The sequence below is a fragment of the Eutrigla gurnardus genome, assembly GCF_963514095.1.
Source record: "Eutrigla gurnardus genome assembly, chromosome: 18".
NCBI lineage: Eukaryota > Metazoa > Chordata > Actinopteri > Perciformes > Triglidae > Eutrigla > Eutrigla gurnardus.
The window spans coordinates 15,201,010-15,226,037 of NC_139929.1; the positions used below are offsets into that span (position 1 = coordinate 15,201,010).

A 25,028-nucleotide genomic window follows, 5' to 3' on the forward strand; every position below is an offset into this window, starting at 1 on the left:
TCATGGAATATGATGAATAAGGGAATCTAGCTGAAGTGAATCTCTGTCAAGCGTAGCGCTTTACACACACACACACACACACACACACACACACACACACACACACACACACACACACACACACACACACACACACACACACACACACACACACACACACACAGACATGCAGACAGACACAGCCTAGAGGTTTATTTGGATAAAGTACATAGGTACATACTATGCTCCACCCTTGGGCAGTCACGCAACAGAAACAGGTAGAATCTCAGTGTGCTCCTACACCACCTGCTTAACAATTTTCTTCTTCTCCTCCTCCGTCTATAAACCGTCAACTCTCTCATCATGGAGTAATTAAGTCAGTTAATCTATGTTTTAAAGCAACACAACCGATGAAAAAGTCCATCCTGTAGCCAAATCCCTTGTCCACTTAATCACAACTAACTGAACTTGACATCAGTGATGACTGAGCTGCAACTTCACACAGTCCCCCCTGTGGACATTATTGAGAACTGCATCAGTGTGAGTTGGAAAGTCTTCATTCCTTCTCTATAGCACAGATTATAGATGCTGACAAGACATGGGGTAGTTTCATAGCATGTTTTCAGAGAAATGACTCATTGTTGAAAAAAGGAAGAAGAAAAAAAAGAGGCAATTATGACTTGTTGAAACCACAGGAAGGATGTGGATATGTACTTGTTGCTCATCGTAGATTTATCTAGAAACGCTCTGGCCACACTCCATGTTTGAAAACTGTGAGATCCAATAGAGAGAGGGAGGGGGAGAGACTGCAGATGTATACAGAACCAAATCCATCATGTTCCACTCTGATTAATCCCATTAGTGTAGCATTAAAAGCCAGCTAAGCTGGTCACTACGGTCACTGATAACAAGGCCTCCAACAGTGTTGGAGAAAACCAAACGAGGCTTTGGCATTAATGCATGTTTAAAGAGTTCAGAATAGAAGATCCTAAAATAAATCCAGATAAGGGCCACCTTCGCTGCCAATGTTAGAGCCTTAGACCTTGCTGTAACTCTGGAAGGTGAGCACAGAAAGCTATAACTCAAAGACAATACACAAGCAACATCACCACACTTTCACACGCATAGCTGAACCGTCCCTATTTTCCAATAAATAAATACATTTCATTGGCACTCCTCTATCAAGGCAGCGGTTACGGTCTTTAGCTCCGTGTAATCCCTTATCCTGGAAAGGCCTCTTTGATAAGTCCAATTAACACCTGCACTCCAACTCTGCGTGATGGCTAAGCTACAGGAGCATTCAGGGTAAAACATCTAAGTGTGTGTGTCGGTGTGTGTGCGTGTGTAAAGTTGCATGACTCTGGCCAACAGGATGCCAGTTGTTGGGTGCCAAGCCAAACCAAGGCAGCAGATGATGGAGATTAAGGGTGCTGCAAGGATCAGAGGAGCAGAACGTGAAAGAGGAGAGCCACATGTGTCGAAGAGGAGACGGCTGAAAAACTTTCAGCTGGTCAGAACTGTACAAATCCCTTGCCAACATCTCCAAGAAAACAGCTTTCCATGAGGGCTTTCTTTCAGCCCCCTGGACTAGGACACAGTGAGCCTCACAGGACCTCTCCGCTTCCTCTCCACTGCCCTCCTCTTCCCTCCAACCTCCCTCTACTTTATTACAAGCATTTCCCTGGCAATACAGAGGGAAGTGTATTCTTTCTTCTTTATAAAAAAAAAAACCCAACTACCTCTTGTCTTAGAGCTGTCGCATCCAGCTGTGCCAGTAGTCTTTGAGTTGATAAGGCATCCGCCGAGGCCACCGGCAACGAAATACATTCTGAAGCGGCCCATGAATATTTGAAGTGGATTGCGGAGCAACACGAGGAGACGGAGGGAGGCTTTCAGTGGATGGTAGTGGTGTGGGAAAACAAGAGTGTGCCTCAAAATGACTTTTAATCACATGTGACTACAACACACAAAGGGTGATAGAGATTTGGGGTGAATAGAAAAACACAATCTATAGTGATGCTATTTTCAAATGATGAGAAATCCCAGGAGAATGACACAACACATGAATCACGTCCTCTGTTATGTCAGTTAGTGCATGACATGACCACAACATATAGTGACGGGGGGAAAAGGTGTTTTGAAAGCAGAGTGCACATCCTGTAATGCACACTGTGCTGTTTATTCTTTGTCAGATAGCATCTCTCTCTCATGACTACATGTCAAGGAGCCGAGGGGATTCTTACCCATTCAGCACAAGGGTTTGACTGATATAGTTTGGGGATACGTAGATTTTTTTTTTTTTCATCTTCTACAAAGGAAGATTTTTTAAATAATATAAAATATCTTTGTGATAATTTAAAAAAATATTGCAAAAATACTATGAGAGTTAATTTCAGAGTTATTTGTATTTCTGGTGCGATTATTACTACAAATACACATTACAACTGCAGCTAATAAAATATATATTTGTGTAGCATCCTATCTTAAAATAAATTTAGTTAGTGGGTAAGTTGTATAATAATTTTGTATCAGAGAACGACAACATTGACCTACATTTACAGCAGGAGAGTTTATCAACCCTGTATTTCAACTCAGCAGCTCCCTCTGAATTCAGAGACAAACACATAAAAACCAAACACCACAGTCCCTCCACCTGCCGTTACAAATGTCCTCTTTCAAGTTCCTTTACCTTGGAAGAAACTCTTGACGCGGAGGTAGGAAACTGCAAGGCGCAACACGGACAGCTTGTCCAGCTTGGAGATGACATCCGGGGGGAACGGCAGCAGGCTGGCCAGCCGGTCCAGCTCAGCGTTCAGCCTGTCTCTGTGCCGCTTGGACGGGTTGGTTTTCTCATTGGCAGAAGACGGCTTCCTGATGATGAGACGGACGGAGAGGAGAGACGCAAACGGGGTTAAATGCGTGCAGGGATAGACTTGTGATAAACAGAAGTCATGCATTCAGCTGTAAAATAAGAACAGTTTCAACTAAATCATGTGTTTTAGTTGGGACAGACCACACCGAGGATATCCATAACAAGGCAGTTAACGATAGCACCACAGGAAAAATGAGTTTAATTATCATCCACACATGACCGTTTTTTAAGAACATGTACATGGTCAGCTTGCCCTGCCGGTCTTGGTTCAAACATATTCAAATATGTCAGAATAATTAGTGATCAAATTTGAAAACTCTGGCTAAGATCCTGCAACTAATGTGTGTTACCATGCACAAATTAACACTCATATCAACTCATTCTCTGGAAAACAAGAGGAGCAACGCCTGACTCATGAGATCATGTGACTATCAGATATAATTTTTTTATCAATGTGAGAAAATAGGGCACCAAACTATTCAAGGAAGCACTGGTATGAATTTCATTTTAAGAAATACTTTCCAAAAGGACACCTGTCAGTTCTGTTTAATGTTTGTTCCTCTGTATAATTATATCAAACTTATTTTGTTTGACTCTGGTTAGGATTGGCAAACACTGCGCCATGACAAGCCAAGTAGAGCCATATGACCAAATAAACCACAAAAGACTGCACAAGTCCTTCTGTCTTTAAACTGAAGTTCCTTTTAACTCAGCCTTCCACAGAACACAATACACCACATTGTTTTGTGTTTACTCCGATGACAAGTCACTTTATTTGGCAGTAAGATGTGTTTCTTTGCAACAAGATAAAACAAATGAGAGTTTTGCTTCGATTCCCTGCAGAACATCTTTTCACGCTGACATAAATCCTGTAGGTTTGCATTATAGTAATATATCTCTATTTACCTAAACCCACTGCCCCACTGCTCGAGTCGACGCCTGATATTAAAGGTAGTGGACTCGCTGCACTCTCCTTCTCAGCGCCGAGTTATTTGTGTGTTTTAGTGTGGGGTACCACAGCGTTACCAGCTGAACTTAACATGATCCATATATGTAATGGTCAGCTCCAATTTCCACAGCTGAGAGTTTCTGATCATCGCCACAGACACCGAGACCGAGCGCTTTTTACTTCTTTCCCCTCTTACATGAATGCTTCCACTTGTTTTATTCTGTTGGATGAATAATCATATATTCTCCACAAGTTACTGTAGGAAAATATGCGAAGAAAAACACGGCTTGATAGGGCTCGTTCAGAGAAACTACAGTTCAAGTCACTTGTGAGCTCAACAACATTTATGAGCTATCAAAGCGTATAATTCCAATATCAATCAAGGAAAATCAATGGATAGTGGCAGCACTGAATTACAATTCAAAGTCCTTAAATATCTAGTGGCCTAACTAGGAGGCTTATTTCAAGTATTTTTCTGTCCAGTGCACAAGCAGTATTGATTTGATGTGGCAACGACTTCCTTTCAGATCAGCAGCAAAGACCGTGCAAAACATGAAAACTTTATAAATGCCACAGGCCTTGTTAAATTACCACTTCCCTCTCCTAAATCTTATATAACCTACTCACTATTAATGACATCAGCTGACAAGATGGCCCCAAAAACCACCGCTCATACGTTGAAAAGTATGGACACGTAAAGCACGTTTTTACGTCTATGCACGGGGAGCGTAAAATAAATAAATAAATACTCTATATGTTAAATATTACACTGCCAATAATTAGGGACCAGGAGGTAGACAAATACACATTATAGTGTAAAATTAGTATAGGGTGAAGAATTAAGATCAGAATTACACAACCACGTTATATTATGAATATTATGTTGCAGAAAACGTTATGATCGCTGGACTGTTATAGTATTAGAACCGTTATACACACACTCTGCTCTGTAACTTTCTACTCTTTCGTGCACCAAAGTAAGCTTGGGATTGAAGGTCTCCCTCGCACGTTAGCGGTGGAACCTGAACGCACCAACAAAACGTGCAACCTTCTGTCAGCAAGCATCGATTTAACAAATATAACGCGACACATTCCACGGCGCTCCTTAACTGTTTCTGGATGGGCTTCCTCCTCTTTCTGCCCGCGTACATGCAGTCTCCCGGAGGGATCATGATCTCGCGCTCCGTGGAGGTAACAGGTGCGCTGCGGATGAGATAGAGAGGACGTTAACTTCAACTTCACACATGGGAGACGGTGAACACGCAGCGGGGCGACCCTCGGGGGCTGGAGGGCACTAAATCCATGCAGCCCTCAATGTAAAGCATTATAAGTTAAATAAGTTACAGTTCAAATTTACACAAAAAAATACACTCCGTGATAATTAGCCAAGCATTAACATTTGTGGTATATGGAAACTTTAAAAAAAAGCCATATAGTTGGGTGCAACACACTGCTGTAACTTATCAAATCAACATTTTAACCAAAGCCGGATTCCTACAAAATAAAACAATAAAAGATAATGCTTTTAAGAAAAAAGAAATCATGCAAATAAAACATCAAATAATAAAAGCACTGACCCCAAGTCCCTGGGGATGCCAGTTAATTCCAGTATAGTGATGGCTGTGGAGTCACATTCAGTTAAAGTGCAGAAAAGAGATGCGTCTCCCCGGGTGCACCGACTCGGTAATGCCAAATGATAAATCCAAGGGAAATAAAATAAATCGGAGAGGTCCTGTCTGAGCTCCGAGCTGATGTTTTCATCAGCTTTGCACTGCTCGGGGCAGATGTTGGCTGATGCTTTATACCCAATTGAGTCGCCTTCACTTCCTCGCGTTTCAGGTGGCGGATTCCTCTGAATGACATGTCGAGCTCTTCGCACGCAACTCTCTGCCTCACAAACAGAGCGCAAGCGCACACACAAGTACGCGCGCACACGCACACGCGCAAGAGGCTTAGCCAATGCCGCTTTCAGGTACTGTCTGGTTATGTGACTTACGATCCCACGGTTTTTATATGGCTTTGTGGCAATTGCTTTTTAGTCAAATAACAATAACATGAAGGACTGTGTGTTCCCCGCTGTGGCTCTTCGTTTTGCATACAAGTAGGTTAGCCTACTAGGCAACAATAAGAAGTTATGGCTGGTTTTCTCTTTATTAGGTTGCTACATCTTTTCTTTGATTTAGCCTATGTAAATACATTTTAAAAATGCCACCGATAATACCACATTACATGAATTTGCCATATATATATATACCATTATGTGTTTTTTCGACTTAAATCATTAAAATTCGTGATCAGTTTGTATATTTACGAGGAGTACATGAAAGTAGCAGTAGCCCAACCCGACCCGAGCCTGCTGCCGCGCGCAGCACACACACTCGTTTTCTGAGCAGCGCGAGGGGAGGGATCACACGCGAGGGGCAGCCGCAGAAACACAAATCTCCAGACTCACACTGAAGCTATCCGCGGTCGACGGCGTTCGCGGACCGGAGGGTTTGTTTGTATTTTTTTTTTTTTTTTTACCACAGCGGCCCCTTAAAGACAAAAACACACATTTGACAACAGAAGCTGCTGCACTTGAACGTAACACCGCGTCGGACGGGACTGGCCTTCTTTTTAACGAGTAATGAATTCGGTGGATTTAGCTTTCAGAATCGAGTTGGCTCTCTGGGACCGGGTTGGCAGCTGCGTCATGCTCGCTAGACGCCAGGTTAACGCCGGAAATGAGATGATTATGCCTTCAAAACAAAAGTATTACGGTGTCACGGATCTAACGGGCCATGTAGTGGGGTTCATCTGTAGAGTCTCTGGAGTAGAAGCGTGACACCGCTGTGGGTGTGAAAGTACTAGTCATCCGATTTACAGTAATGTATCATCTTGACATTGACTTTATTAGGAGTTATTGTAACACATTTCTTAAAGTAATCTGTCATCTCCCAGCTATACATTAATGTGTACGGCTTAATTTGGGATTTTGAAACCGGAAGCACTCTTACCATTTGACTGATTTGACAGCGGTTCATTTTCTGTAAAATAGTCTAGAGTGTTTATTCTTACGTCAGTTTTTTTTGTTTTACAATGTGAGACCGAGTGGTTGAGTTACATTTGGATGAATGCAATATGCCCTCTGTAGCTATAAATGCCTGCAAAATGGACACAAAGGCGACGCAATACTGCTCTGGTGTCACGCCATGGCAAGGTTCCATTATGGTCATGTGATTCTACACTGAATATGTGCGGTGTTGTAAATAAAGAATGCATGCATGGCATGTCAAATCACGTGTTTAAAAAAACAAACACAAAAACCTAGGTGATTATGATGCTTTGTGTCCTTTCAGTTTGCAAAATAATAGTTTTTATGCTTGTAAACCTAATAAAGAACACTGTATGATGTTGTGTCTTGTCACTGAAACAAAAACAGGGAAGGAGCAGTTTGTATGTCTACTGTACTGCACCCTAGTGTACAAATTCATGCACCACCATCAGTCGAGTTCACCACTTGCGCACACATCGCTTATTGTGCATTTGTGTGGAAAAAAGATCATGCAAGCTTATGACTGACATGCACGTTTGGCCTTTAAATAAAGATGACATAGTAGAGGAGAATCCCCTTGGTGATGTTGGGCCACATATGGTCTCACATACAACAACATAAATATGAAAACGGGGGTGGTAATGCTTTATTGTTCATCTGTACATTTCTTCCATTGCTGATTCAGTTGCCTGATTGCCCAGCAAATTTAATACATATGGATTTACATAACAAAGGCTGACACTGCATTGTGGCTTTACCTCTTTAGAATAGAGCAAATATCAAATATCTTACAATAAATTCTGTTAAGAACATATCCAGCACTGTAATTTACATTAAGCAAATGCAAAGTGTGTGTGATTAAAACATGTTAGTACTGAAAAGATAGAAAGGCTGCAGTCACATGGCTAAGATGTGGTGCCCTGGTGTGGCTCCACCTGAGATGACTTCCAAATACCATGGTGTTGTATCAACGTGTCTATCAAGGGTGATGTCTTATTTGTTGTGACAGGTGGAGTTGGGGATCTGAAGAGGTCCTTAGGTCCTGTTAACAGTGTCAGTGGCTGCCATTAAAGCTACAGGGAGCTTTAGTATCGATGCAAATCCACCGGCAACTCTAACCAAGCTGCCTTCCAGATTAGCTCCGGCTTAAAGCTCTGCTAACTCTGCTGGGACAGACCTTTGCACGCGACTGTGTGTGTGTGTGTGTGTGTGTGTGTGTGTGTGTGTGTGTGTGTGTGTGTGCGAACGCATGTATGTGTGCTTACAGCAGGTGTGTGTATGTGCGTGTGTGTGGTTTAATACACATTTCAGAATAATGACTCCGGAGCCAAATAGGACTTACTGGAAGCCATCTGCCAGCTGCAATAGTGTGGCTTTCATTGATTAAGATGTCTGTGTTAGCATCACCGTGGGATTTCAGGAGATGTGCAGAGCTGTGACATGACAAGTCTGATTCTAATGGACATGCATAATTAATCGGATGGTCGATATCGGACAGGCAATTTAAGACCTAATTAACACACAGTACAGCTAAAATGTTTTAACTAGCGGAAGTAAATTTGAAATAAGTGGGTGTTCTGTTGAGAGAAAACTATTTCAGAAAATATAGAGGAATTGAAGTTGTTGGTCTAACATTTTTTTCAACGGGTCGGTCCAACAAAGGTCATCCACAGATGACCCTGAGAGTTCATACACTGGCAAACGCTGTTACAAAGCAGGAATGTTTTTTTTTTTTTGTCAGGATTTGTGGAGCCGGAGTATAATCCATGACGGCAGATATTTGTTAATGGACGTGACCAGCTCAAGAGGTCCTGTTAGGTCATACAGGGCGCATGTTCTGGCCCTTACTGTGCACTCACACACACACACACACACACACACACACATATATTCCATCATACGGAAACAATAGTGCAGTTTCAACGGTTTGAATCCATTCACTTTCACAAATGGTGGAATAAACAGTCACACGCTGACCCTGAAGTGTTTAATACCACATTTAAACGGATGGAGGGTTCTTTGGGGACAACGAATAGATCAGCTTTGATCTCATAAGACTATGAAACTGAAATCCGGGACACAATTAGACACTGACCTTGAAATGCCTGAGATGCACAAAATCATTTGACAAAATATAACTACTACATAACATAGAGATGACGATGTATAGCAGGGATCCCGGGTGTCAGTATAGATCTTGTGAATGAGTCTACGAACTGTAAAATGTTGAGACAGAACAGGGCAATATAAAACACAGAAAAGCCTGTCATATTTAAGCTTAAATAAAAGCTGAGTATTATTGGGGCTTCAAAAGTGTGCCCGTCTTCAAGAAAATGATGATGTGCCGCAGTGAAAAATGAGAAAGGTAAAACACAACAAGGCAATATCACCCAATGGAGATAAATGCTACAAAATTCCCTTCAGCTCGTGCTCCGCTCTCACATGTCCATCAGTCCCTGTATCAAGAGCTGTGTCAATCGGTTTGAGAGGGAAAATTGTGTTTTGGGACTTTGGGGATAATCTTTTGTTGACGTTTAGATTTGGGTTCTGCAAAGGTCGTTTCGTGGTCAGAACAAGGGTCATATGGAGGAGGTCGTCTTTCTTCTATGCTGTCTGTAATCTGCTCCGTCCTGTTTCTATCTGTTTGTGTGTGTGTGTGTGTGTGTGTGTGTGTGCGTGTGTGTGTGTGTTTGAGTGTGACGTACACAGAAAAGGAGAGGGGGGAGACAGAGAAAGCTGTGAAACAGGATCCTGGGAAATCCTAAGAGCAAAATGAGTCATTTTTGCAAGGATGAATGTTGACAGTGGTATGCTAATGAGAAATCTCGCAGCAACCGTTTGTTCGGAAAAAACAACACACAAGGCTACAATATTTGTCAACGCTGCTCAATGGATGTACTTTTGCTTGAATGAACAGTGTTTAAAACTGCTGACGGCTCTCTGTAAAATATGGCTGAATCCTGCAATCCCTGTTCCCCACTAGAGTGACCAATCATCACAGGACACACACACACAGTGTAGGAACGCAATTGCCCTAGGTGATGCACATCTGAAAACCGCACTAGCTTGTACAGCCAGAGGCCAATGGCCACAAAGTGAATTTCATAGCAACGGCACACAAGCTTTTAGAGAGGACTCCCGAAATGCTGGGAAACACACAAGTTACTTCTTTTACACGGCACAGTCCCAAACATCTCCACACACACACCTGGTGGACCACGGCCCTGTCACAACTCATTAACTTTATCAAACAATATTGTATATATTTTAACAAATGAAATAAATTGATGGAGGGGTTACTCGTTTCCAAGGAAAATCATGAATTTCCTGGCTGTAGTGAAATGATTCATCAATTTTGACCTTAGGATCGTGGCACTTCCAATACTTTTATATTAGATTTGCTTTAACATTTGGGCAAGATTTTTGCATTTGTGAATTTTGTGAACTGTTCCTTAACCTGCAAGAATGGCCATATGAAAACATTTCTTATGATTATCACATAAAGATGTAATTGCTCCTTAAGATATATGTCCTATAAACCTCCTAAGTTCAGTTTTGTGCTATTGTGTGTGTGTTGAGGAGTACAGTAAGCACTGAGGCTCAGGGGAATGAAGATCGGAAAACTGGCACATCGTGAAAATGTATCTCTTGTGGGGATCTTAACCTCAACTTTAACTCAGGTTCCTTCAGCCAGCCCGCTTTACCACAGAAGGGACACACACTTTCAGCCGACGAAGCAGACATCTTGGCTGAGGCTGTCGGGATCTCACCAGTAGCGGGGGTAGTTAACAATCCAGTCATTTTGAAAGAAACTCATTTATCCATAAAGACATCATCTTTCTGAGTCAGGGTCTATGGAACTCATTTTAAGACCTCTATAATGCACAAATGATCTATGACCGCTGTGCCTTGTATTACTGCATGACTACTGAATTGACAGTTACAGACAATATTATTAAATGTTATTTAATCCAATCAAAACCAAATGTGAATTACAGGAATTGGGAGGAAATGGAATGAGTCACTCCACATGCCACAGCAATGTTATTCTATTCCAAATGTTTCTCCCCTCCAGTTTCTTACAGCTCACGTGACATCTGAACACTCAATCTGCCACAGCCCTGGAGAGGAAAGCTTTCCTACACTGAGTGATGCTTTTCATTAAACTCTACAGGAATCCTGTCGCCTGCCTGTCGGGCCAATCTATATCCAGGTCATCAATAATCATGTCAACAACACCAGTGTGTTGCTATTTGGTCATGTTTGGGGAATCGTCTGTCTGAACTTGATCATGCTTGAATGGTGACAGTAGCTTCGACAAACAAAAAAACAGCCAACATGGACGACGGTGTAACATGTATTTGATTAAAAGCCCTCCCCCGTTACTTTACTGGGACGTTTAAACTCTACCGTGCATAATGTGTTAACCTCGAAGGGAAAGTCTCCTTCCACCTTTTATGTGGATCAGTGCTGACGTAAATGTAGTCAATTTAAGCAATAAATCCCTCAATGCGTGCTATTTCTCCTGAGAAAGCTGAAACCCTTTTGTTCTCCCTGCATCCAGTGCTTTCATTTGACGTGACAGTGGTGTAGTCGGCTGCAGGGAAGGAACTCCAGGCTGTTGGACCTCTGGCTATTCCACGTGCTACATGTTGCATGTACCACATTTCTGGTACTCAAGGCACTGCCGGCACTTCTCCATGAGCTTTCTCCGTCAACAGAACAAACACTTGACAACATTCACCATCTACACTGATTGGACATCCACATAAAAGATGGCAAATTTACTTTAAATCTCAAGCAATCATGGTCCAGTCCAAGTCATACAGTAAACATATCTGGAGGGGATCTTACTCAGAAATACTCATAATGGTCAATGTGAAAATGTAGCGTTACAGTCGCACAAGTAGAGAAGAGAAACTCAGTTGGCAAACTGACTCAGTAATGTATATTAGTTACACAGTGAAATGTATCTAAAGTTTGCAGTAACCACCATAAGCTACCGGTCATATCTGAGCAGGTTAGGTGGTAAAATCTGCAAGTGTGCTCCAAAGAATGAGGGTGAGAAAAATGTTACATTTCTTCATTAAAACGTACCTAATCGTGCTTTAATGTGATTCCTAAAGCTGAAGAAGAGACCTGAATCAGGGAGCGAAACAATGACAGAACAGTACATTACAGCTGCACACCACTCTGATCCTTTATTGCAACAATAGAAGGTCACTGCCATCGTGTGGAACAAAGAAGGCTTCACATCAGATTTGATTTGGTTTATTAACCAGAGGACCAATGAACATTTTATATTCCGTTTATTTGTTGTTTTACAGCATTTCATAATTCCATGTTTCGTGATTCATTCATCATCCAGATTCCTTTTTGAAAGCGTACAGTATGTTTATTCATCGTCCAAGCACACATGACTAAACAGGAGATAATATCAGTGTGTCATCTCGTATTTAACTGAATCCCTTGGATTTAAGAGATGGATTATAAGTACCTAATATTTAGGAATGATATAACGCTCCATCGGACCAACATTAATGATGGAGCCTGATGCAAAAACATTGAACAGGCTCAATGGAAATTATTGCTCAATGCCCCTTTTTTCTAAATTTACACTGCTCATAAAACACTCCCAAAATGTTTTGCCAAAGCCTTCCCATCGAGTCCAATAACATCTCAAACAGTAAAAAATAATCTGTTTATGTAACGGCAAGCACAACATATAAAAGACAAAAAGTAGCTCTGCTAATGGTCCTGTCTCTTCATATTCTTTGCTCATCAGTGCTCCTTTTAGTCATCATTCCAACACAGTATTACTGGCTAACACCTGCTTTTTATTATTGTATTTTATTATTATGCTCATAATCTCTTGTTTTCCCTTCACTTACCTTGCCATTTTTACAATACATATGCTGCCCCTCTCACATTTGTTCAGATAAAATAACCATCTCTCTCTTGGCTCATGCTCACTCTCCCTCTGCTGTGTATTTCACCTTTTTGTCTTTCAGGACTCTCTAACTTCCCTGCTTAAACCCATGCGCTGCATTAGACGTGGAAACCGTATCACAATGGCAAAAGAATATATAATTTGCCACACACCATGTGCTTTGTCTAATAGCAGCAGGGCACTGGACTCAGCCAGGCCTGTCCCACCTCACCTGCTTTAGGATCCACAGGAAGAATACTTTAATGCATGGTCCTAAAAGGTTCTACAAAGGCAGGTTATCAGGGTCTATTTGGTCGTTTTGCTGCAGCAACCTCTTGCACTAACCCCGGCTAGTGGTCTGGGATATGGGCGTCCATATTATTCCTGCCTTGGCTAGAGGTCACCAGCATTTTATGCTTACTTTAAGTACCTTTGGCGTACTTCCTGGCATCAAGGCTGCTGGGTTATCTTTTGTTGGAGGAACGCACCTGGTGTCTCATCCAACCCGTCGGTGCTGAGATGGAGAGAGAGAGAATGGATAAAGAGGTAGAGAGACAGATTATGATGTTGTCTTTGCATGTAATCCAATATCTCATCAGAGTCCACATCTCAGTTTTTCTTGACACTCACAGCGTGCTTCACCTGGTTGCCTTGGGTTACTAGCGCTGCTACCAAAGGAAGACTGGAAGTTATGGATGGTCTCTTGAAGGATCTGCCTTTCTCGGCCCTGTTGACAACCAACAACGTTCTAATTATAAACCAATTATAATAAGATAATGAGATCAGGGACGACCACTCCCACCCCCGATTACAAACTCTTGGAAACACTCCCCTCCGGCAAGAGTTTGAGGTCTGTTAAGACCAAAACCTTGGGCCACAAAAACAGTTTCTCCCCATCTGCAACTGGTCTCATCAACAACAAGGCCCGAGACCCCCACTGACACGCACTCTAAGCCCCCTTCCCCCACCATCACCCACAGACACACACACAGTCATCTGCCTATATGTATACTGCAAAGTTTTGCACAACATTTATGTCAAATTGTACATAATTGATTATGATAATATGGTGCATATATGGCTGCATATGTACAGTCGTTTTCATTGTACGGTAATGGTTCTACTTATGTTCTCGTGCTTTGCTTTCACAAAGCATGACCCTGTAGTATTAACTGTAAGTTGCTCCCTTCAGCAATTTCCATCCTTGTTTTCAAAGGAATTCTCACTATATCACTGCAGGAAACAATTATGCTAACAGTTTATTGTTGTATAATGTTGGGTTACACTGGGGGAAACCAGAACTGGAAACAAACATAACCTAAGCCCAGAGTAAAGATCCCTTGGAGATGCAGAATAATGCAGAATATATGTTCAACCAAACACACCTTCCCAGCATTTAGCTCTGATATGGCAGCTAAGATCTGTTGTCTGGGTCCGTCTGTTTTAATGCCCAGCTCCCTCAGGTCTCCATCCGTTAGCGTTAGGAAGGCCTCCATATCCACCTCGAAGAAGAGAAACGAGAACTCTGATCAAAAGCCTGTATCAAACATGTGCAATAAATGTACTATTGTCTTGTTTAACATGAGTACAGAATGGCAGTTCAGTGATGACGTTATGGGAAAGCAGTTTCCTTAACGTTGACAACTCATTATTAGAAAAGAGAAGGAGCAAAGAGGAAAAGATTATATTTGAAGGAAAATCTTACTTCCTGTTCCTCAAATATGGGCTGATATTTCTCAAGGGACAGTTTCTTCAATATACTAGACAGCTCATCTGGAAAAGACAAAAATGACATCAAGTACGAAGTGATGAATCTTGGCACATTTTTCCGAAATATATTAAGTTTGTGGGAATTCATGTGTGTTGATTATTTAGGTCAAGCCCCCGGGTGCACAATTCAATTCAAATGATCAAGAAAACATTATTTACACCAATCACTATTACAGTCAATGCTTTTGCACATCTATGAATGTTGTTTTCCTGCTTTCATTCAAACATTTACAGAATTGGTCTAGTGGAATAAAAGTGGAATTGATACTTGTGCACTGGCATGCTGAAAGATCATTTCAACATGTTATCACCTTCATCAGTGATGGTTCCACTGCTGGAGCCGCCGCTGCTCTTGGAACGAGGGTGGGAAGAGGCTGAGGACAGAGAGTCTCCTGGCCCAGTGGGAGGCTTCGGCGTTGGGGAAGGAGATGGAGTCAGAGTGGGCGAGGTGCTCTTAGATGTGGAAGAATTCCCCGACTGAGGCCTCTTCTTCAACTCCATCTTCTACAAAATAAAAAGAGGGGATTGTAGCACCAGTTCACTGGCGTGACTCCTTTAACTTTTGCTGTTTTCCACAGTAATGACAGAAAGGAAAGCACGACACAGACCCTTCTCGAGTGGATGTCGGACACCACGAGGCTGGGGTGGGTGTGGATGTCAGGAAGGCTGATATCAGGCGGCGGCAGGCCGGGTGCTGAGGGTGGCAGCGAGGGTTGGTTCTGTGTCTGGCTGTGCTGTTTCTCTGGAGCTTGGGCCTTCACCTCTATCAGGCCTGCTGCTCTCTTTCTTTGGGCTGCTATCTGGGAGAGAACGCTGTCTGCACTGCCCCCTGGTGGATGAAAGACACAAGAGCATGAAATGCGGTTGCTCATGTTCCACTTGTGTCAGGGCATGTTCGTATTCGTCTGCGTTTTCTGTGAACCTGAGCGGTTGTGCGAGTCCCGGTTGATCCCTGCCACTCCATTGGACCCTCCTGAGGAGTGGGGGGAGTGGTAGTGACCAGAGTTTGAGGGAGAGGAAGAGGAGGGCCCCTTGGGGATGCTGGGAAACTTAATGGACCTGCTAACCACACGACTGATAGACGTCTAAATTATGAAGGAGAGAGAAGGAGAACATAGTAGACTGATGAATGATGACAAACATGGGTTTGATCAGCACCAACCCCCTCGGCCACAAACACTCACAATATCTGAGTTTCCACTGCTGTTCAACTTCCTCTGGGGTGGCATGGGCAAACGGGGCGCTTCGCTCTTTCCCTCCCCGAGGAGACGTGAGCGGTCCGAGTTCCACAGTTCAAAGTTGGACGGGGGAAGGAAGGGAGGAATCACTGCTTTAAGCTTGTCATTGGGCAGCCGGGTCAACGGTGCACCGCTTCTGAGCTAGAGGACATGGGATTAAATAACACTATTACTCATAACAACCATAAACCTTATTTATACAGCTCTTTTAAAGAGTTACAAAGGGCAAACCCAAAACTTTTAAAACAAAACATTATAACGTTCTGATATCCTATGAGGCAATTAATTCACAGCAAGCTTGAAGAAATGGACAATGAAGCATAGTTAACATTAAATACAACACTCCTACCATTGTAGTTATAAGAAAGTCCTCTTTTTCTGAGGATGTCCTGCAAAGACCTGGAAAAAGAACAAAAGTCACATTACATTCCCTCCGCTACATGGTTTATGTGCAATGTCTGCATGATATCGTCAACAAGGATCAACATGAACATATGCAAATCTAGTATAGACTTTGATGTGTAGAATAACTTCTAAGCTAAACATCTGATGTGTTACCGACTTAAGTAATTATACTCCAAAAATGACAATGACTTCATTAACTGTGTCTCACCAGCATCTTTGCTCTTGACTGCCCAGGCAGTGTTGACGTCATTCCCCACCAGGGCAGGCGTCGGTGCCAGCGCCCCGTTAGACACGGCAGCAGACTTCCGATTCGCCTTCATTGTGGCATCCAATGACGTCTCAGCATCGTCGGGGAATGGAGCCAGGCGGTTGGATGAAAGGCCGTGCCTCAAGGTGTGAGTCAATTTAAGCCGTCGGAACCGATTGGACATCCGACTCCACCAGGACTGGATGGGGGTGGAGTCAAACATGTAAGGACAATGGGCAGAGTGAATGAGCTAATCTTTTAAAAAGACTTCTCCTTTACCTTAAGTCCTCCCTTGTCGTCCGGCGGCACGGGGACATTGTTGAGGGACTGTCTGCTTTTGGAGCGAGTCATTCGGGCTCTGCCACGGTGTTTGGACTTCTCCTTGTCTACTTGCATACACACTGATGCTAACAGACGCACCAACTCAGTGTCTGAGAAAATCCAGACGCAGAGAAAAACAACAAGGATTCAGTGAGTGAAACAAACATCATGGACCCTACCTAGCATGGACTGTGTCAAGTGTTAGCATCCACTTGGTGCCAAGACATAGAAGGCTAATAAAGTTCATCAAAATATGAATTCAACATGACATTTTTAATCAAGATTGAGGAAGACCATTATGTGCAGTAGAAAGCTAGTAAGTGGACCTTATTTTAAAACGATTTTTTCTAAGTAAATATTCACATTTGAGAAGCTTTACCAGTGAATTTCTACTTTAAGAGAAAACAAATTCTACCATTTATCTATTATCAGATTTGTTGGAAATTAATTTCTGGTCTACTGAATCAACTCATCGAATAAGCGTTTCAGCTGCTCTACAATTCTACAAGTCAGTGTTACAGCAAAAGGATTTGATTTAAGTTTATAGACATTTACAAATTATACTTAAGTATTATTGGTTGATATTAAAAACTCACAAGTACTTCTACTTTCCATCCTGGGTCAAAGACTCCTTAACTTAAGACAAATATACAAAACCTTTTTCTAAATGGCTATAAAACAAAGTGACGTTAGTGGAGGTACCTGGGTCGTTCAGCAACATAACCAAGTCAAAGGCTGTGTATCCATTCTTAGCTCGAAGGTTGACATCAGCCCCTTGACTCAACAGGTACTTGACAATGTCTTTATTACTGGGAGAACGAGTGAGACAGAAAACAAAAGAAAGGAGTGGGAAATGATTGATGATATTGACAACAGTGTCAGCATCCATTCATGTGTATCTCATACATTACATTAACAAATGTCTCCATATATCCCACTAAAGTTTACCATAATAACCCAGAATGTCCTTCCTACCCGTGATAGGTGGCCTGCATTAAAGCGGTCCATCCATGGACACCATCTTGTTTGTCTATGTCTGCATTCTTCTCCACCATCAGCTGCACCACTTCTAGCTGACCGCTCACTGCCGCCAACATGAGAGGTGTCGCTCCCTCCTGATTGGATGAATTCACCTGAGTAGGGTCCTCCTCCAAGATCTCCTTGACTAGCTGTGAATTGCCTGAGGCAACACACACACACACACACATATATATGGATACATAAATCTGAAAATACATGAACTCGATTGTGTTATTTGTCGACCTTTGCCTGTTAATCAAAACCCAATTTAATAGTAATTTTGTATACTTTAGGTATACAATTTAACTCACCTAGCTTGAGAGCACTGAACACATCTGGTCTTCTTCTCTCATCGTCTGTGGAGAAAAGAGCCCGGCTGAGAACAGGGAGTCCTGATATACTCATATGTGACCATACGTTAGTCAATCTACAGATGTATAAGATACATTACAAAGTGGTTGCTCTTTTTCCATACACTCACCTATATTTCAGCCAAACCAATGGCTATTTAGTACATCATTGCCTAATCATTCTGGCATGTATCTTAAGAGATTAAAGTATCAAAGAAACGTAGCTACAATGGGCTCTGGTTACGGGTCAGGTTGGATTTCAGAAGTTGAGGTAATATGTGATGTTCTGTGCAGGAAAACGGAGCTACTGGTGAGAGGAGCTAGTAAACATCAAAGAGGCTGAGAGCTACCACTGTTGGTTTTGCTCTCACATCCGTGTTAATTGCAGGGACAAAACACACACAGATAAAAATAGGTTGTCTGTTCTGCCAACAGGAAAGAGACGGATCAACACTCCCTGTTTGACCGTAAAAAGACATCAAAAGCAAAACTAAATGACCAAGAATTCAACATATTCTCAGAACAAAACACAATTAAATATTTGGGGGACAAGCAAGAGTCTGAGAAAAGCAGGAGAACACATTCAACTGTCTCCTTTTGAGTGTATCTATTTACATCTACTGTTCTTCTCACCATTATTAACATTACAATCGTTTGTTAAACTATATCTTATTATTTACATAACATTATTTTTTTTATTTGGAAATGTTTTGTTTCTCTTTCATCATAGTGTTCTTTGTAGTATACATTAAAACTGTATGATGTTTATTGTGAAGCGAAGAGCAACATTTTTTTTCTGTTTTTCTTCTTTTCATTTGACTTCATCATCATCATCCCAATAAAGCAAATTTGAAATTGAAAACAGAGAAGGAAGCCTCACCGGTCTGTGGTCGGACAGTGGTGATGGAGTCGAGATAGGCCTTGATGTCTCTCTGTTTAAGCTGCATGGCTAGTTCGAAGGCCGTCTTGGACAGCACATTCACCCTGTCTGGGTCAGCTCCACGCTCCACCAGCTGCTGAGCCACAGCCACCTTCAAAACACAGCAACTTTATTTGTCAGTTGCTTAGCTCAAAACAAACAAGACTCTGCTTTTGTGCTGCAACTGTGGTTTCAAACGAACTGTATCAAAATGTAAATACATTTCAAATGGGTTATGCTATAAAAAGCCGTACCCAAATGACACCCACAATACCTATAAAGTATTGCATCCATCTTGATTATCTATGCAACCATCAATTGATTGAACCCACCTTCCCACTGAGGGTGGCCACCATCAGTGGTCCCCAGCCAGTGATCTTCTGGGAAAAGTTGACATCGGAGCCCCATTCTAGCAGCAGGCGCACCGTGGCCTCGTGGCCATGCTGAGATGCCACCATCAGGGCTATTATGTCCATGAACTCTCTGCCACAGACGCCGCTTCCTAGACCGCCTTCGCCACCTCCAAAACCGGCCGAGCTGTGGAAAAATAGGGAGCCACAACGGTTTTGCAGCAAAGGATTAAGAACAGTCAGAGATTAATGTGATTCAAAGGTAACCTATATTGTGTTTTGTTTTAGTAGAAGGCTTAGTGACTGTCTGGAAAAACCCCAAACCTGCAGCTGTTGTTGTTGTTGCCGTTCGAGACGACCTCCGCAGCAACAGCCAGATGATCATAGTCATCAACGTAGGCTCCGCTCTCCAGGAGTAACTTGACTACATGAGTGTGTCCCCCGCGGGCCGCCATAGTCAGAACACTCGCACCCAGCCGGTTCCGTCCATTAATCTCTGCCCCGTTCTCCAACAGGATGTGGGCAACATTCAGGTGACCAAACCTGGAGAATTAGAGACAAAGAATGAAACAGATAGATTAAGATATATGTGCATCTTTTATGGTGAGATAAATGTGAGTATCTGGTAGCTTTGCACATAAACATGCAAACGCTACATTAAAGTGGCCCAGGCAGGTGTTGAAATGCATACCCTTGCTGTGACTAACCTCCCCATTGTTCTCAATGTGAGAATAATGCAATATTTTAGATACAACTTGTCACATTCCAAGTCAGATTGATTGTCCTCACAGGCTTTGTACTAATTTGTGGCATGCCCTGCTTGTGCACTTAATTGTACGATAACGAAAAGATAAATTATGCCCAAGGGTAAAGGCATGGACCCTAGACAAGGGAATTAAACATTCAAGCTGAAGTGAATGATTTCTCAAAGGTAATTTGTCAAAGTTTCATGAGATTGACAGTTACAATGTTTTGACTAAATCAACATTAATATAGCCTTTGTTGAAACCATGAAGCTGATATCACTGAAAAATCAACTGATTGTTCACTTATGTTGCTCAACCAAACTCCATGGAAAGAATACGGCAATTACTTAGAAAAAAGTCCAACAGGCAATACTTTTACACACTTTAACAAGCCCATCTCCCATTAAGAAAACATACTTTTGATTGTTTTTTTTTTTTTTTTAAATAGTCTCAAAGTGTCCTCTCCCGGTGTGTTATGGTAAATGTGGTCAACACTAGAAACACAACAGGTACTTTTTCAATAAAATGTTCTATACGACCAACTGAAGAGACAATGTATACACTGTACGGTGAAGTAATTCACTATCATATAATAATCATATAATGTGACAAATAAAATGGCCAGATTCTAAATGGAGTTTGGTGCATTACAACAGTACACGGAGCTCCAGCCCGCAGCCCCACCTCGCAGCCTGCATCAGCGGGGTCCAGCCGTAGTTGTTGCGGCTGTCCACCGAGGCCCCTTTTCGTAACAAAAACCGGACCAGGTTCTCATGACCGCTGGCCGAGGCGAACTGCAGGGCGGTGTTGCCCTCCTCGTCCGTGGAGTCCACCGGTACCAGAGACAACATGTCCGCGGTGGTGCACTCCGACCCCGCATCTGACCGCAGCCTGCTCTGCCGCCCGGACTCTTTGGGGGCACCGGGCTCCATGATCCCCCGAGCGGTTTCATAGTCTCCCTCGTCGCAGGCGCGGAACAGCAACAGCGAGTTAGCGGGGACGCCGAAATTCATCTCCTAATTCAAAATGTTACTCCGTGTCCATTCAACTGCAGTTAGTTTCATCGACAATAACGGTCCACAACTTTTCCTCTGTCACTCGGCGGCGGCCTCTGATTGGAAACCATGACGTACAGCAAAACAACGTTTAGTTTACATGTCAATAACTAATGTCCTTCTTCTTAAACACTACACCCATGGAATAATCCGTCACCAGCATAATACTTTCGTGATGTCTTAACGGGTTTCGACAAAACAACTTTCTGGCAACCAGCCGGTACCGTTACTTGTTTAGAAACCTGTCCAGAGTCAACGCGTCTGCAGCACAGCCATTGACTTCCGCTTCTCTTTCAAAACAAAAGCCTTTTATTTATTAGCCAAAAGTTCCTCCGTTAAAACATCTAAATATGATTATTGCCAAACAATATGACACACTTTAGACAAACTTGCAAGGAATTATTGTGTCATCATCACATGACTTTACAAAATTATACAAAATGCATATTGAAACTGCAATAACCACAATCTTTATTCTGCTTTATTATTCAGGATGCTATGTCAGCAACGTAATACGGTATTCATAAAGCACTCTCATATCACGAATATTACCATCTATATTTACATATGATATGAATAGAATATTCTAAACAGTGATCGTTCATTTATTAACGGTTTTGACCAAACGTGTGTGTATGATTGTATATCTGCCTGGCCCTTTACGATAAGGTTACGACTGTGCTCAAATTGTTACAGAGGTGAACGCACGCAATTCACACTCAATACCGATGATAATAAAATGAATCCATACTTGTGCACATTTTTTAAGTTATCATCAATACTCGTGTTTACAAATTTGTTTTTCTTTTAAAATCCCTGCCGGATGTAACCGTATGTTATGATGTTACCTTAACACAAGACTTGTGAAGCGGGTAGTTGTCAATCGTTTAATTTACACTTTACTGCCCCCCGATGGTCACATGACAGAACTACATCTCTATTCTTCATTGGCATCCAATATATCACTACTAATATCACTACTTTGATCTGTTATTGGCCAGATTAATAATCATGATTGTACTTGTACTGTCTACATATAAAATTACAATCCCTTATTAAATGTCCAATTTATAATAATACGAAGCTCTATATCATCTTATTCGATTAATTGAAAAACATCCCTGTAATAAATCCCATTTACATGTGGTAATTTAGATCATTTGAAAGAGTCAGCTTTTGGATTTCTTTCATTTTTTTGTCAGATGTCGCAGCATAGTATTTGCTCGTCTTTTTTAATTCACAAACGTAGCCACCAGATGTCGCTGTTGGTTTAGTCTGAAACACTAAAGAAGAAGAAGTATCTGAGACCCGGATGAACAGTACAAAAGCAGGAAACGGGCCTCTACTCGACCTTTTCCTGAACAGCTTACCACGTTGGTGGCTTCTGTTCCTGGCTCACCGCTGTTCGTTCGAATTTTTCCCGAATAAGTCGGTCAGGAATAACCCGAAATGGTATGTGCTGCTTTATTGTAACAGTTACGCTTGTGTGAAGTGTATTTTTCGCCATTTTGGTTACTCCGTAGTTTAACTTGAGCATTTGATTTCTACGGAGTCTGTTGGCTAACGTTAGCACCGTGTGTCCCGCCATAACGTATTCACAAACTGGATTCTTTAACAATAACCTGCGTATTTACTGGTTTTGTAAATCATTCGCCCTTTTATACGTCACATTTTCTGACTTTTCAAGACATGCATTATAATTCGACTCTTAAATCTGCATCAACTGCCTTACGCTTAAGCTAAAATATTCACTTATTCCCATGATTGTCTAGCATAAAGTCACTTAACTTAACGTTATAGTTAAACTGAAAGCAGTTATTAATCATTTAAAGATTTAAAGCCCAATAGTGTATCATGGGATGTCGGGTTGAGCGGGATACATTTGCTAAATCAGTACTGCTTACCATGCTGTCGTTGTAAAATTAGCACCGGGACAATACAGTTAGCTACAACGTTAGCTGGCTGATGCGTCGTGTTTATGGCTACTTTTGACTTTTGGTGCAGTTGGTGACCGGTTAACAGACAGTTGGCTGCGCACTGAAGCACGTGGTATATTTGGGGCAAAACATATCTTATTGAATCATTAGTCCCTTCACGTCCGAATAGCTGTTTGATGGCTGGCGCTGAGTTCAGCTGCTCCACGTAAATCTGCGTGTTGAAGTCTGAAACCATATTTTAATACATGGCGGTAATATCCTGATAGTTTAAAGTTACGTTAAAGTCCATACTGTTACAGGTGATGTCACTAATACAGGAGTATAAACTAACCCTCTGCATGGCCCACCAGTACATCTATCCATGTAGTCCCATATCTCATCTAAACTATGACTGTAATTTCTGGTTCAGTGTTTTGATAATTCTTGTTTCCACACATGCAGGCTTTCAAGGACACTGGCAAGGCACCCGCCGAGACCGAGGTCGCCATTCACCGCATCCGCATCACCCTCACCAGCCGCAATGTGAAATCTCTGGAGAAAGGTAACTTAACTCAAAATAGTTCATGTTGAAAATGGAACGTAGATGTGAGCTATGAGGATAAAATTTCCACCTGATATACAGTGAAGACTTGATATACGCTATTCTGAGCCACAGCTTAACAAGTATCACTAGCTGATGGCCAATGGTTGCTTGTTTTTAAAGTTGTCATTTCTCATCCTCAGTCTGCGCAGACCTGATCCGTGGCGCTAAGGAGAAGAGCCTGAAGGTGAAGGGACCCGTCCGCATGCCAACAAAGGTATGAGTGCTAGATACAACAATTGAGTGGTTTAACAAATGCCCACAAACTCGGAACATGCCTGACAATTATTTTCAAATGATGGCTTCAGCCGTACAGTCAAATTGCATTTTCAGCCAATGAAATTGTGTTGCACTTGGTCCCGAAAAACTGTCAGGATTCTGATCTTTCAGGACTGCTGTATTTTGCTAAAATCAGTTTCTTTCTGCTCCTTCCAGACTCTGCGCATCACCACCAGAAAAACTCCCTGTGGTGAAGGTTCCAAAACCTGGGATCGCTTCCAGATGAGGATCCACAAGCGCCTGATTGATCTGCACAGCCCATCTGAAATCGTCAAGCAGATCACCTCCATCAGCATTGAGCCAGGTGTAGAGGTTGAGGTTACCATCGCTGATGCATAAACGTTGCAGACAATTCAATAAAGAAATTGAGAAGGAATCTGATGTGATGTTTCTGGGTGGGATCTGAATGGCTGAAGCATAAAGCGTTTAAGTTCCCACATTAGTGTATGGGACATGGATTTAGAAATACAATCAACCAGCAAAAGCACAATTTGGAATGTAGGGGGTAGAGATATTGTCTCTTGCATAGTAGATGTACTTAAATCAGATTTTAATGTAGTAACCAAAATGCCTTCATGTGATAACTGGAGCACATGGGCAGCATGAACCTCAGGATGTTAGTGAATGATTAAACAGATACATAAATAACGGGGATACCATAAACTACTGGTCATATAAGACCAAGTAAGGCTGTAGCAGTAAAGCACCTGTTTATAGAGTAGGGCCCAAATTCAATGTCCACACACAGACTCTGGTGTTGATGCACCTTCAGTCTCTGAGGGCTTAGGGTTGTCCCACTGTTAAGTCTTCAGGTGGATGTGGGCTCACTTGCAGACCTTTATGAGCCCTTTGTTCCCACTTTCCATGAGTCCACATAGATGCAGACTTTGCCCGAGGGAATTACCCACAATACATAGTGTTGCCACATGAAACACGGGGTTACCAGGGGAAGCCTGGAGGAATTACAAAAAGGTAAACGAAGACGACAGCACGTGTGTGGCAAATTACATTTACACAGAACCATTAAATATTTAATATAGAACACTTC

At 42.2% G+C, this 25,028-nt stretch overlaps 3 protein-coding genes across 5 annotated transcripts in view; 1 reads left to right on the forward strand and 2 right to left on the reverse strand.

Moving 5' to 3' along the window:
• The window catches only part of LOC311028506 (uncharacterized protein), a 60,246-nt gene extending 54,550 nt beyond the window's left edge, over positions 1-5,696 (reverse strand). The window contains exons 1-3 of one of the 2 annotated variants that reach the window (XM_084033116.1): positions 5,378-5,696; positions 4,911-5,003; positions 2,669-2,850 (exon numbers count right to left, since the gene is read on the reverse strand). In XM_084033116.1, coding sequence (XP_083889242.1) covers positions 2,669-2,850; positions 4,911-4,972 — 244 coding nt within the window. In that variant the 5' untranslated portion in view covers positions 4,973-5,003; positions 5,378-5,696. The remainder of the gene's footprint in view (positions 1-2,668; positions 2,851-4,910; positions 5,004-5,377) is intronic. The other variant, XM_084033115.1, reaches the window with a different exon arrangement.
• A 6,419-nt stretch (positions 5,697-12,115) lies between these two features.
• On the reverse strand, positions 12,116-21,428 carry anks6 (ankyrin repeat and sterile alpha motif domain containing 6). Of its 2 annotated transcripts, none has more exons than XM_084033940.1 (18): positions 20,814-21,428; positions 19,708-19,926; positions 19,366-19,570; positions 18,995-19,145; positions 18,076-18,120; positions 17,720-17,924; positions 17,447-17,553; positions 16,703-16,854; positions 16,385-16,622; positions 16,121-16,170; positions 15,718-15,912; positions 15,456-15,618; positions 15,142-15,362; positions 14,845-15,037; positions 14,469-14,536; positions 14,149-14,265; positions 13,406-13,490; positions 12,116-13,277 (listed from the first exon to the last, which is right to left on the reverse strand). In XM_084033940.1, exons 1-18 carry the CDS (start codon positions 21,140-21,142, stop codon positions 13,228-13,230), a joined length of 2,793 nt encoding a protein of 930 aa, XP_083890066.1. In that variant the 5' UTR covers positions 21,143-21,428; the 3' UTR covers positions 12,116-13,227. The 2 variants fall into 2 exon arrangements, with proteins under 2 accessions (XP_083890066.1, XP_083890065.1); XM_084033939.1 differs by having other exon boundaries at positions 12,117-13,277; positions 13,394-13,490; positions 20,814-21,427.
• A 1,061-nt stretch (positions 21,429-22,489) lies between these two features.
• Positions 22,490-24,356, forward strand: rps20 (ribosomal protein S20). The gene is made up of 4 exons (XM_084034029.1): positions 22,490-22,636; positions 23,563-23,662; positions 23,845-23,918; positions 24,137-24,356. Exons 1-4 carry the CDS (start codon positions 22,634-22,636, stop codon positions 24,317-24,319), a joined length of 360 nt encoding a protein of 119 aa, XP_083890155.1. The 5' UTR covers positions 22,490-22,633; the 3' UTR covers positions 24,320-24,356.
• Positions 24,357-25,028: the final 672 nt, after the last annotated feature.

Bases quoted from the DNA above. Each gene is read 5' to 3' on its own strand.
- anks6 (XM_084033939.1), bottom strand. From the start codon at position 21,142: ATGAATTTCGGCGTCCCCGCTAACTCGCTGTTGCTGTTCCGCGCCTGC. The intron at 18,121-18,994 runs GTGAGGCTTCCT...TTTTCTCCACAG, and splicing joins CACTGTCCGACCACAGACCG to ACGATGAGAGAAGAAGACCA. The intron at 16,623-16,702 runs GTAAAGGAGAAG...ACCCCCATCCAG, and splicing joins ACGACAAGGGAGGACTTAAG to TCCTGGTGGAGTCGGATGTC.
- rps20 (XM_084034029.1), top strand. The intron at 23,663-23,844 runs GTAACTTAACTC...TCTCATCCTCAG, and splicing joins TGTGAAATCTCTGGAGAAAG to TCTGCGCAGACCTGATCCGT. The intron at 23,919-24,136 runs GTATGAGTGCTA...TGCTCCTTCCAG, and splicing joins CCGTCCGCATGCCAACAAAG to ACTCTGCGCATCACCACCAG.